The 12,521-nt window shown below is 40.2% G+C and overlaps 2 protein-coding genes across 3 annotated transcripts in view; both read left to right on the forward strand.

Moving 5' to 3' along the window:
* Positions 1-12,521, forward strand: part of asic2 (acid-sensing (proton-gated) ion channel 2) — a 391,248-nt gene that overhangs the window by 321,297 nt on the left and 57,430 nt on the right. The gene's annotated exons all lie outside the window — the stretch shown is intronic.
* LOC133023827 (tripartite motif-containing protein 16-like) lies at positions 3,540-5,358 on the forward strand (the record flags this gene model as incomplete). Its single annotated transcript, XM_061090897.1, has 1 exon — positions 3,540-5,358. A coding segment is annotated over one exon (1,605 nt), but the record flags the coding sequence as incomplete, so codon positions are not given.

A 12,521-nucleotide genomic window follows, 5' to 3' on the forward strand; every position in this document is an offset into this window, starting at 1 on the left:
AGGATTCAACATTGCCCAGGAATACATTTGACTATGGACCTGTCTACTGGGGGCAACTACAGCAGCTAAAATTGGTTAAACATTGCTCTTGTTTTTAGAAGGTTGATAATACAAGCTAAATGAAATAATGAAACGTTAAGTAGCCAAAATACATTTAGATTAATTAGATTTGATGTGTTTAAGAGAAGCATATTATTATTACAATAATTATATTATTTTTAAATGTTTTTTAGAGTAAATATGAGATAAGGATCAAAGCCATTAAAAGGAATCTGCATTTAAATCCCTTATTGCTCATTTGGATTTGGCTTCCAACAACTGTAACAAAAGTTAATAGTGACTCAAAAATTCAGCTGAGACCTGAACTTTCTGTTGGCCAAGAAGTTAGAAATAGTTTTGAGTAGCAGCTCATTCATTTTTCACAACCCGTACCTACAGCCTGGAAATGAGATCAGCCACCGATGTGATGTGTTGATTAGATACAGTCTGTCACATTGAAATACGAGGTAAAGTCTACTTTCTTTTTCACACCTTATTGTCATGAGCTGCAAACATGTTCAATTCAAAAGTATCATGAAATATTCCAAATAAATGGGATGATTGGTTGAGGTGTTTTTCGATGAAAGCCAAATGCAATAAATATACGATGGAAACAGAATAAGTGAATAAATCGTCACATTCAAATAAATCGTCAATTTAAAAATGTTAACTCAAAAGTAGCAGTAGAGGAAAAAACTAGATATGTGTGGAGGTGATTACAACATTAAACAAACAGAATCACCACATTTTCCGTCATGTGTGAATTTGTCTCCATTCAAAGTTTAACAGGCCCCAGCTGTTTATCTTGATGAACCAGGTCATCATTAACATAAAAATACTGAATGTTATAAAATTAATTAGATTTTTCTCTTTCCATTCTCCTGAGATTTAGATGGAAATTTAACTATATCTGGATTGATGGGAAGCTATTTCTACGTTATGACTGAAACGATTGTCCTTGTGGTACGTGGATGTCCAAATCCTAACCACTCTTATCCATTAGCTATTATCAGTACCTGATAGCAACATACTCATAGATGTGGGGACAATGATCAGTGATACTTTGATTCTGAAAAACCTTGTAAAACACTATGATGCTGTTTGGAAAGTACTAAAAGGAGGTGTTTTCGTGTGTTGTGTTGTTTGTGGTTGATATTGTAGATAATCCTATTCTCAGCAATTGTTAGCCATGTTAAATCCAAAAGTGCGTGTCTCATCACAGCAACTGAGCACTAAAGGTTTTGAAGTGCCTAAATTGTCACCATTAGCTGTGTGACAACTGCTGCAGCAGCTGCAGCTGCACTGTACGCATAGACGTGCCAAATCAGCAAGCCAAACTACAATAACCTGCTTCCTGTTGTTGCTCTCTTTACCCCACACAGTTTATTTGTGTCCCATCTGTTTCTCTGCATCCTCCCTACGGCTCTCCTCTGCCCCCTGATGAAAACACCTCACAGTTAGGAAACCTCTGATAAAAAGGCATTCAAGGGCATTGTTTAACTCTTGCTGAATCTGATACTAAACCTCTCTTCACAACCCAACATGTGTATTGTAACTAACTAGTAATTTAACTAGCTGCCCAGGTTAGTTTGTTGTGAAAAGCCGTCGGTTGAACACATGTACCTGTACGACTGCCATCATTTAAACAGCAGCTTATTAGAGTATCCTATCTTTACACATGTTTGGTGGAAACAGCAACACAAAAGACCAAACTATTCCCAAAGCCGATTGTCTGAACTGAGCAACAGTTACTGGAACACTGCAGAGCTTGGTATTCTTTTTTGTTGCTGCCAGCATTTTCTGCTGTTTCAGGCTGTGTGCCCATTTGTTTTCTGATGAAACATGAGCTATGTCTGTTTTCACTGAAGACACTGGCAGTAATAATACTGGTCACTGGGTCGCATATAAATAAATATGCAATAAATGATGTCAGTCCAAGAGGGGCAGGAAACATAATTATGTCGGAATTAACAGTATTCGAGTTTGTCAGATATTTCGTTATTTCTCTATTCAATTGAGTCACAACATTTTCGGTTTTCACCCTTCTATCGTTCTGGTGACAAACGACTTGTTCCTTATCACCATCATGAGTTTTCTTAATGTTTGCTTTGCCAGCAGCTTTCTAGCTTCTAGATTCTATTTACGACTACAAAGACCTCCAGTTTCTGTTTTTTATTTTCAATCAAACAAAGAGTTAGAATTTGTGGACGCCTTTGCAGCCTTGCATTAGTGTGTGCGTGTGCTCATATTTGAAACCATGTAATGCAAAGCTCTGCATCTGGGCTCTGGGAATATGTAATAATAATAATAATTAAATAAAAACAAGAAGTTAAAATACAAGAAGAGAATCCAATAAAAATGAATAATAATAATAAAATAATATGATAGCAAAAATACAGTATCAAAATTAAATTAAATTTCTAGGGCTGCAAAGCAGCACTGGGCGGGCCCGAGCACATGCATTTTGAAGCGTTGCATGCGTTTTGCCTGAAAATAATAATAAAAACAAAGATTCCTTTATTCCGATATTTGACAGGCTCAGCATCAAAGGATTCATGGTCGATGTATGTACAGGACATCGTGTTTTAATGGCCAGAACATCGTGTTTTCATGACGTGTAATCAAACTTTGACGCCACGCCACGGTCACGCCGTGTGACAAAAAAAAAAGTGTCAGTCAGTTTTTATCTCCATCTTGTTGTGATGACACTCATCTCAATTTGAAGTTGATCCGATGAAAACCCTGGTACAAGTGCATCAAAGAAAAAATGTGGAATATGGCCAAAATGGCCACTAAATGCAAAATAGCAGGCTTCCTGTTGTGTTTTTCCAATTGCACCTAAGACTTTTTTGTTTGTCTGGTCATGATACACCTGTGTATCGATTTTTGTGAAGATCGGTCAATGGGAACACGTTCCAGGGGTCTCGGGGGCACCGTTGAGCCATTTTGCGACGCCCATTGAAAATTCCTTCAGAATACGTAAATTTTCACCACTTTCTAACTTTATGCAAATTCTGGTAAGAATTTGAGCATGGTAAAGCCCTCAAAAAGCCAATTCATTTGCCTGAATAATAATAATAACTACAGGAAGTGACATGTTTTAAACTTTGATGAACTGCTCTTGGCTGCTTCACAATATACAGCTCAAATGATCTGAATATATAAAAGAACACTTCAAAGGATTCATAGGCAAATAGTTCTTTGTTGATAGTTTGCTTTAATGTCACAGTGTCAGTGATGTTAGAATCCTTTGATGTCTTAGATGCAAAGATGAATGATTTAAACGATCTGAAGAAAGAAAAGATTGTTTTGAATAGATCTATTAGTCTAGTAAAGTGATAGCAATAGCACCACCTATTACCAAAAGGAGGTAAGCCTCGTTTTTAAACTAAATTCAATTAAGAATAAGGAGCAGAGATCTGTTTCTGTTCAGAGGAAGTGAATCTGTTCTACAGTCTCTGGCAGCAGCTGAAATGGAGAAACAAGAAAATCACCTGGACAGAGAAAGGTTCTCCTGTTGGATCTGTGTGGATCTACTGAAGGATCCGGTGACTACTGTCTGTGGACACAGCTACTGTAAGAGCTGTATTAACACCCACTGGGACAAAGAGGAGGAGAGAGGAAGCTACAGCTGTCCTCAGTGTAGACAGACCTTCACACCGAGGCCTGTCCTGGAGACAAGCACCATGTTAGCTGATTCACTGGAGGAGCTGAAGAAGACTGGACTCCAAGCTGCTCCTGCTGATCACTGCTCTGCTGGACCTGAAGATGTGGCCTGTGATGTCTGCAGTGGGAGAAAACGGAAATCTCACCTCCAGCCTCATCTTCAGTCAGCTCCACTGAAGAAGCACAAGCTGGTAGATCTCTCGAAGAAGCTCCAGGAGAACATCTGCTCTCGTCACGACGAGGTGATGAAGATGTTCTGCCGCACTGATCAGCAGTGTATCTGTTCTCTCTGCTCTGTGGAGGAACATAAAGACCACGACACAGTGTCAGCTGCAGCAGAAAGAACTAAGAGGCAGAGAGAGCTCAGGCTGAGGCGACGAACAATCCAGCAGAGAGTCCAGAACACAGAGAAAGACGTGAAGCTGCTTCAACAGGAGGAGGAGGCCGTCAATGGCTCTGCTGATAAAGCAGTGGAGGACAATGAGGAGATCTTCACTGAGCTGATCCGTCTGCTGGAGAAAAGAAGCTCTGATGTGGAGCAGCAGATCAGATCCCAGCAGGAAACTGAAGTGAGTCGAGTCAGAGAGCTTCAGGAGAGACTGGAGCAGGAGATCACTGAGCTGAAGAGGAAAGACCATGAACTGAAGCAGCTCTCAGACACAGAGGACCACAACCAGCTTCTACACAACTACCCCTCACTGTCACCACTCAGTGGATCTACACACTCATCCAGCATCAGGATCCATCCTCTGAGGAACTTTGAGGACGTGACAACAGCTGTGTCACAGGTCAAAGGTCGACTACAGGACATTCTGAGTGAGACAGAGACAAAGGTTTTACAGATTGTGTCTCGAGTGGATGTTTTACTGCCAGAACCAGAGCCAGAGACCAGAGCTGACTTCTTAAAATATTCACAGAAAATCACACTGGATCCAAACACAGCATATAGAAGTCTGTTATTATCTAAGGGAAAAAGAAAACTAACATATATGAGAGGAGGACAGTCTTATTCTGATCACCCAGACAGATTCACTGATTCGTGGCAGGTCCTGAGTAGAGACAGTCTGACTGGACGTTGTTACTGGGAGGTGGAGGTGGGGGGGGGAGGAGTTAGTGTAGCAGTCGCATACAAGAATATCAGAAGAGCAGGAGACTCACTTCAATGTCAATTTGGATCAAATAATAAATCTTGGTCATTATGTTGGGCTGGAAACGGATATGACTTTTCTTACAACAGCATCAGGACTCTAGTGTCAGGTCCTTGGTCCTCCAGAGTAGGAGTGTACCTGGATCACAGTGCAGGTGTTCTGTCCTTCTACAGCGTCTCTGACACCATGACTCTCCTCCACAGAGTCCAGACCACATTCACTCAGCCTCTCTATGCTGGAGTTAGGGTTGGTTGGTCTGGATCCAGAGCTGAGTTCTGTAAACTCAAATAGACTCGAGTCATTAAAAGCAGTGATTTAGATTCTGTGTGTAAATCTTTAACTTCTTTTGTCTCCATGTTTGTTGATCAAAGTTCGTCGTGGTGACGTTTCTGCTCCGCACAGAGATCAGCTGTCAATCAAACAATGACCTTCCTTTATCACACATATTTAGTTCTCACTTTGTAAAGACAGAAATCTATAATTACACTGACATGAATGTGTTTGAAAGAACCTGAGCACCGAGCGGTGGGAGGCCCTGTTGTATTTCGAAGGATTTGCATTTGCATTTTGGGCTTTTTCAGGGCGAAATTGCTGTAACTTCGGTGTTCGAGGTTCTACTTCCCTCAAGCTACATGTGTGTAGCAACAGCCCCGGTTCATCCTTCGCTGCACATCAATGACAACATTGTCTCCTTTGGCGAAGGACACAATGTTGTCTAAGTCCACTGTGCATTGTCCTATCACCAACAAACTTCTGTCTCATGATCAGAGTCCAAGCCTGAACAGCTCTGTGTCAATATTTCCTCAGTGTCATAGCGCCACCGACAGATTCCCCATGAAACAGGAAGTACTTTGTAAATCCACTCTGCATTATCCAACCGGCTCCGAACTACTGACCTATGATCTCAATCCTGACCTGAGCAGCTCCAAATATAATGAATAATAATAATAAAAATAAAATTTCTAGGGCTGCAAAGCAGCACTGAGTGGGCCAGAGCACATGCATTTTGAAGCGTTGCATGCATTTTGCCTAGCGTTGCATGCGTTTTGCCTGAAAATAATAATAAAAACAGAGATTCCTTTGATATTTGACCGGCTCAGCATCAAAGGATTCATGGTCGCAGAACATCGTGTTTTAGTCAGTTTTTATCTCCATCTTGTTGTGATGACACTCATCTCAATTTGACGTTGATCCGATGAAAACCCTGGTACAAGTACATCAAAGTAAAAATGTGGAATATGGCCAAAATGGCCACTAAATGCAAGATACCAGGCTTCCTGTTGTGTTTTTCCAATTGCACCTAAAGACTTTTTTATTTGTCTGGTCATGATACACCTGTATATCGATTTTTGTGAAGACCGGTCAATGCGAACACCTTCCGGGGATCTCGGGGGGCACCGTTGAGCCATTTTGCGACGCCCATTAAAAATTCCTTCAGAATACGTAAATTTTCACCACTTACTAACTTTCTTCAAATTTTGGTAAGAAGTTGAGCATGTTAAAGCCCTCAAAAAGCCAATTCATTTGCCTGAAGAAGAAGAAAAAGAAAAAGAAGAAGAAGAATAAAATACACCTGTGTATTGATTTTTGTGAAGATCGGTCAATGGGAACACCTTCCGGGGGTCTCGGGCTGTCTCGGGGGGCACCGTTGAGCCATTTTGCGACGCCCATTGAAAATTCCTTCAGAATACGTAAATTTTCACCACTTTCTAACTTTCTGCAAATTTTGGTAAGAAGTTGAGCATGTTAAAGCCCTCAAAAAGCCAATTAATTTGCCTGAATAATAATAATAATAATAATAAGAAATAATAATCCTTACAATTTCAATAGGGTCTCACCAGACACCTTTGATGTCTGTGCTCGGGCCCTAATAATCCTTACAATAACAATAGGGTCCTCCCTGACCTTTGATCAGTGCTCGGGCCCTAATAATAATAATAATAAGAATAAATAATCCTTACAATAACAATAGGGACCTCCCTGACCTTTGATCAGTGCTCGGGCCCTAATAATAATAGCTTAAATTTAAACAGCGCCTTTCAAGAGACCCAAGGGCACTTTACACGTGTGAGTCCAGAAGTCATACCAATGGAGGAAGAAAATACTCAGAAACCACAGTTTTAAGGCTTGAAGTTTAGAGAATGTTTTGTTGTTTTAAAGCTGTGGGGAGCAAAAGAGGAGTTTAATCCCCAATTTCTCCGTAACCACACAGGAATAGAAATCTTGCTTCTTAAAGTTCATGAATCAATATTTAAAAACACAGATGGTTCTGTCCCCAAAAAAGTTATTTTGTGTGAAAGGGTGTTAAGAAGGCGTATACTACAAACTAGAAGTCATTATTCTGAAGTGGTGGATTTCTTAATTCAGAACCACACTTTCAAATATTGACCCACTCAAATTAACTTTTCCTTCTAAAGCTAATTTCGAAAATAACTGATACCAAAAGTATGTGACATGTCAGGGTGATGCACAGATATGTCATTTGTTCCAGCAGGCTGCTCTCTCTGGTTTAACATAGACCGTGAATAAAGATGAATAACGCATCTCTACTTCGGTGCAAGTGTACGAAAATTGAGCCAAAGTATGGGCACTTTTACTGGTGACGTCATTTGGAGCCTGTACATGTGAGAGTGTAGTGGAGTGGAGCCACGAATTCAAATTCCAGCCACTACACAAGCACTCTCGACCAATCAAGAGTCAGTATCAGCTGTCGATCATCATGTGTCACCTAGTTTTTAGAAAGATAGAACACTTGATCGTTAAAAACCTGTTTGGGTGGATTTTTTTTGTAAATGATCATTCTCTGCTTAAGTTTCAAACAACTTATTTGAGGTGTCTGTCATATTGGATGCCACACTCTGCCCTGGAATACCTGAATGAATCCTAAACCCTTTCCCTTAGTTTCACCTGTGGATGTGAGATGAGGGACATTTCAGAAAGAGTGTAGGGGAGATGTGTGACAGGGAGTGAACAGGAAAGTTTAACTGAAAGTAAACTGGAACAATCCCAGGTTTTATAGATGTCATAGGCCATAAGAAGTGCAGGATTCTTTTCTTGTCCTAAAAAGTATTGGCAAAAACTGCAGCATACACATTTTATTATTAACCGCAGAGTACAGGGGTAGATATACAGTACAAATGGGAAAGTATGACGCAATAAACAATACAGCGGGCTTATTGCCAGAATCAAGTGCCATAATGCAGCACAGTTTTTTTCTTCTTTTACTAGACACCGTTACAAGGGGTATTTGCTTCTACTATGTTCTAAAACATGCTGTAAATACATTATATACACAAGGCCAATATAATAATAATATTTACATATTATGAAATAATAATGGCTTATATTTATAGTGCTTACAAGGGACCCAAGAGCACTTTACATATGTTTGTGAGGAAAAAACAGAAGAGTAATAATAGTAATAGTAATAATACAATTACGAGCAGGATAGAATTTAGCAGCAGGGTAGAGCATTGCAGAGGCCATTTATCGACATTTGCAGGAAAATAACATTCTTATTAACGCAGATAGTTATTTATACAGGAATGGCAATGTGTTGAAAGAAAAACATAATATCATGAAATGAAAATGACCAAATGCCAAAAGAATTTCTACTGTAGTCACATGGAATCCTACAGATTAATCTGACGTCTGTTGGAGTCATGCTTGTTGTGTCCTTGTTCTTGTAATTTGACCCCATCCTGAAGAAAATCCCCAATTCTTCACTTTCATTAAAGCAGGACTACAAAAATAATTCCACTCTGAAATGTCAGTTGGGATTAGGGCTTACTTGGACTGAGACATCATTAGTTTTTCATCCCCTGTTTTGGGCAGCGGAGCTCTCAAAAGCACATGCACCTAAACTACACACTCACACACACACATGTGGGCATGAATAGCTTTCAGGGTGTTCTGTCCTTCCTCTCGTCTGTGTATACCTGAGTGTGTTTTCGTCCGGACCTTGTGCGATTTCTGCCTCAGCTGGAGGCCTCACCTTTCATCTGAAGGTTCTGGGTAGCCAGCACTGTTAACAGCAGCCAGCTCTCCTCCATCACACAACTGATTCTCACCCACACCTCTGAGGGTCACTCACTCCCTTGGTTGCAGCTGCCGCCTGCTCCAACTGCAACGCCTTAACAACCCCCCCGCCCCCCTCTCAGCCGGAGCCCCTCCTACATAGACAGACAATCAATGAATAGATTGCAGCATTTCACTTTGCTCTGCTTGCTGTGGTCACCTAAGGAAGTGTTTAATTGCACGCCTGTTTGCAATCAAGAACAAAGCCCACTACTCTGAACATCCCACATCTGCATGCTGATCCTCGAAATACAGTTTGATCGAGCAGAACTTGAGTTGCGATGCAGAGTGCTGAATGGGCTCTGATTAATTCTCCAACTCATGGTTTAAATAGGCTTTTCTAACTGACCTGCAAGACTTCATACTAGTTAATCGCAGGTGGGATTCCACCGGCCATGAATCACACAGATCCAAATCACATTTAACGATACAAATCCAACAAATGAGCTCACTTAGCTGGAGGAAAGCAGCAGTATGGGAGCCACATTCTCATTATACACATGGTGCATTAATGATTTGAATTTCCCTCTATTCATTAATCACCTGCTTGCTCAGTTTTTTTTTCTCTTTCCTTATACTCTTTTTCTTTCTGCCTCTGTTCATGATCCAAACTTACTGTATGCATCTTTCACCCTCGCCTCAAGTCCTCCTGATTTCCCCTGAATTCCCCCCGCTGATTATTAGAGCATGATACCTCCTCTGCAGTGAACAGCTCCATATGATCCAGAAATTATTCATCAGTGAAACAACATGCCGCAGGCAACATGGTGACTTTGAGCAGAGCCCCTCTTTTTTTGTAGCGTCTCTCCCGAGCTGCACCTGGAATAAAACAGCATTTAAAATCATCATCAAATATAAGGGAATGTTATGTTGAAAAAAACACACAAAAAATGGGTAACTGATCAATTGCAAGGGTTTTTACAAGGTCTTGTGGTGTTTTGGGTTCTGTGAACTTTGCGGTGGCTCGCCGGCCCTCTGTTCTTGTGAGGGAGGCTGACAGCATTGACAGGGACCAGGGATGTGTGCCATGAAGAATTGATCTGTGCTGGACAGGAGATGAAAGAGGCGAGAGCCAGAGACGAAAGACTTCTAATTATAGTCGACAGATAAAAGGAAGATGAAAGACGGTGAGAGAATAAGAGCTGGAAAAAAAAAAAGGTTTGACTACAGCAGCACTTTCATATTAGTAGTTTGAGAAATTGTAAGAGAAGGCCACATGGGCAGAGACTTGAATATTTGGATAAATGGTGGTCACAAATACTTATGTATGAGGCACAATGTGATAACCTCTAACCACTAAACACTAAAGTGAAATAAGGTTATTTAGCATTCATATTTTCTCTTGGTGTAATACCTTTTTTTTAGTTTTTTTGCATTAATCCTCCAAATTAAACAGCAATATATTGTTGTTTCCTTTAAACAACCCATAAGAGCATTCATTTCTTGAATGTTCAGTCAGAAATAATATGCTAACCACAGCCGCCAATCAGCCGCCAATGTCCTCAGGGTGAGGATACGCTTTCTTTCAGGCATAATCTATAGGCATCATGTCTCAGAAGCAAATCGAAGGTTAGAGTTGTCTCGACAAATTGTATCTAGTTCCTCTTATAAGCCATTAGTCACAGATAAGTATTCTATCACCACTGATATGGAAGAAACAGCGGTATCCAGTGCAAGGTTACACTTGCTGTCAGAATCTAAAACGGCAAATGTTGACATTGATATTATGCTTGTAAGCTGTTCAAGCCTCCTGCACATAATTGGCCCGGTTACTGTGGTTGTTTTGCATTCACGTCGTGTTGTGAATCAGTGACACGGGTAGAGACATGTTTTCAAAGGCTTTAAGCAATTACATTCAGAGGTTTTGGTTAAATTAAATGCAAATACATGCACAACTGCATGCCCACTGCTAGACAGGTGAAGCCTTCCTGAGACTGTGGATGATAGTTATTAGTCAAATCAGGAAGATGTTTCTCGCTGAGTATTTAATATAAAATGTTCCCAATGTCATCATTATCGACCCCATTCTAGACTTTGTTATATTTAGGCAAAGTTCTTGCATGGCTGCTTGTGTTAATACTACATTTAATTACTGAAACTTACTACTTCTACTTGTTTAATGAAAATATATTTCCGTAGAAACCACTTTTCATATATTTCAAATGAAGCATAGCTTTGGTGTCAGAGCTGAAACGTATGGTTCACATTGAACAAAGAGCTGTTAAAGACTGTTTTGAATATGATCAATATGCCAATTATTTTCTCAGTTAATACATTTTTCATGTCGTCGATGAAATGTCTCACAAAGCTGAAGTCTTCAGATATCTCGTTTTGTTCTAAACCCCAATATTTTAATCTTCACATTTGAGAAGCTTTAACCATCAGATATTTGGCCCTTTGCTAACAACTGATTCAAGATAGTTGTTAATTGGTTTTGTTTTGATTGCCTAATTGCCTAATTGGCAAGTAATTGCATCTTCATCATTTTCCCTCACTGCTGAAGCTTCAGTTAGCATGAAAGTGAGTGTTTACGACTACACTCAGTAAACATATTATTCAATGTCTTGTTCTGATGATAGGTAGCACAGACTAGTGTCTGGGAAGAAAGTGTCTGAAATTTTTTTTCTCCCTTTTCCTTGTACATATCTTTAATTTCATCAGGTCTGCCCAGAGATGACAGGTTTGTTTGGGGATGTTGTGGTGGCAACACATCTCCAGTTTGTTCAGTAACACCTCAGGTCTGAGTGAGAAGGGAAACAGAGCTGATCTAGACCTGTCAACCTTCAGGATTTTAATCACTCACTTTGTGCTCAAACCTCAACAGTTGAATCCCCACACCCTCTCATGTTTGAGCCATGTACTGATTGAGGTTTTTGTGGTTCTGTGTGTTAAACAAACAGGTCATCCTGTGACTTTGTGCTGCAGAGAAAATAGATTATGCTCTTATAGGGATAGTTCACAGGAAAATACAAATTCACTCATTATCTACTTACCAGTGGTGGATGAGGTTTTTGAGTCCACAGAACACTTTAGGAGTCTCAGTGGTTAACAGTGTTGCAGCAAAATCCAACACAAGTAGAGGGGTCCCTTCTTCAGACATAATAAAATAACAGAAAAAAACCTACCATGCCTCCATCCTGCTCGTGTGGTGTCATCCAAGTGTCTGCAAGCCCTGACATTCATATTTGACTCGATAGGAGGTCATTTACACCGTGTTTTTAGCTTAAATGTCCTGATATCCTCCTCAGAGGCACATGAGCATCGCCATATCCGCTCGCTACTTCGGTTAGTGGACATTAATGCTAAAACATGGTGTAAATGATACTGTTTTGAGTCATATAAAAATTCTGTGTTTCTTTGTGGGTGCTTCAATTATTTCACCCTACCCTTCATCGGCATTCAAGTGAGTAGATGATGAGTACATTTTAATTATTATTCAGTGAACTTTCCCTTTAATGAGGACTGGTCTGAATAGATCGAAATCGTTGTTTCATTTAAATACCATGACGCTCTCCTTCCTCACTCTTCATCTCCCTCTGTCTTTTTTCTGTGCTAATTAGACTCATTTTACAGGATTCCTCTCACCCTTTG

Source organism: Limanda limanda, chromosome 17 (genome assembly GCF_963576545.1).
Source record: "Limanda limanda chromosome 17, fLimLim1.1, whole genome shotgun sequence".
NCBI lineage: Eukaryota > Metazoa > Chordata > Actinopteri > Pleuronectiformes > Pleuronectidae > Limanda > Limanda limanda.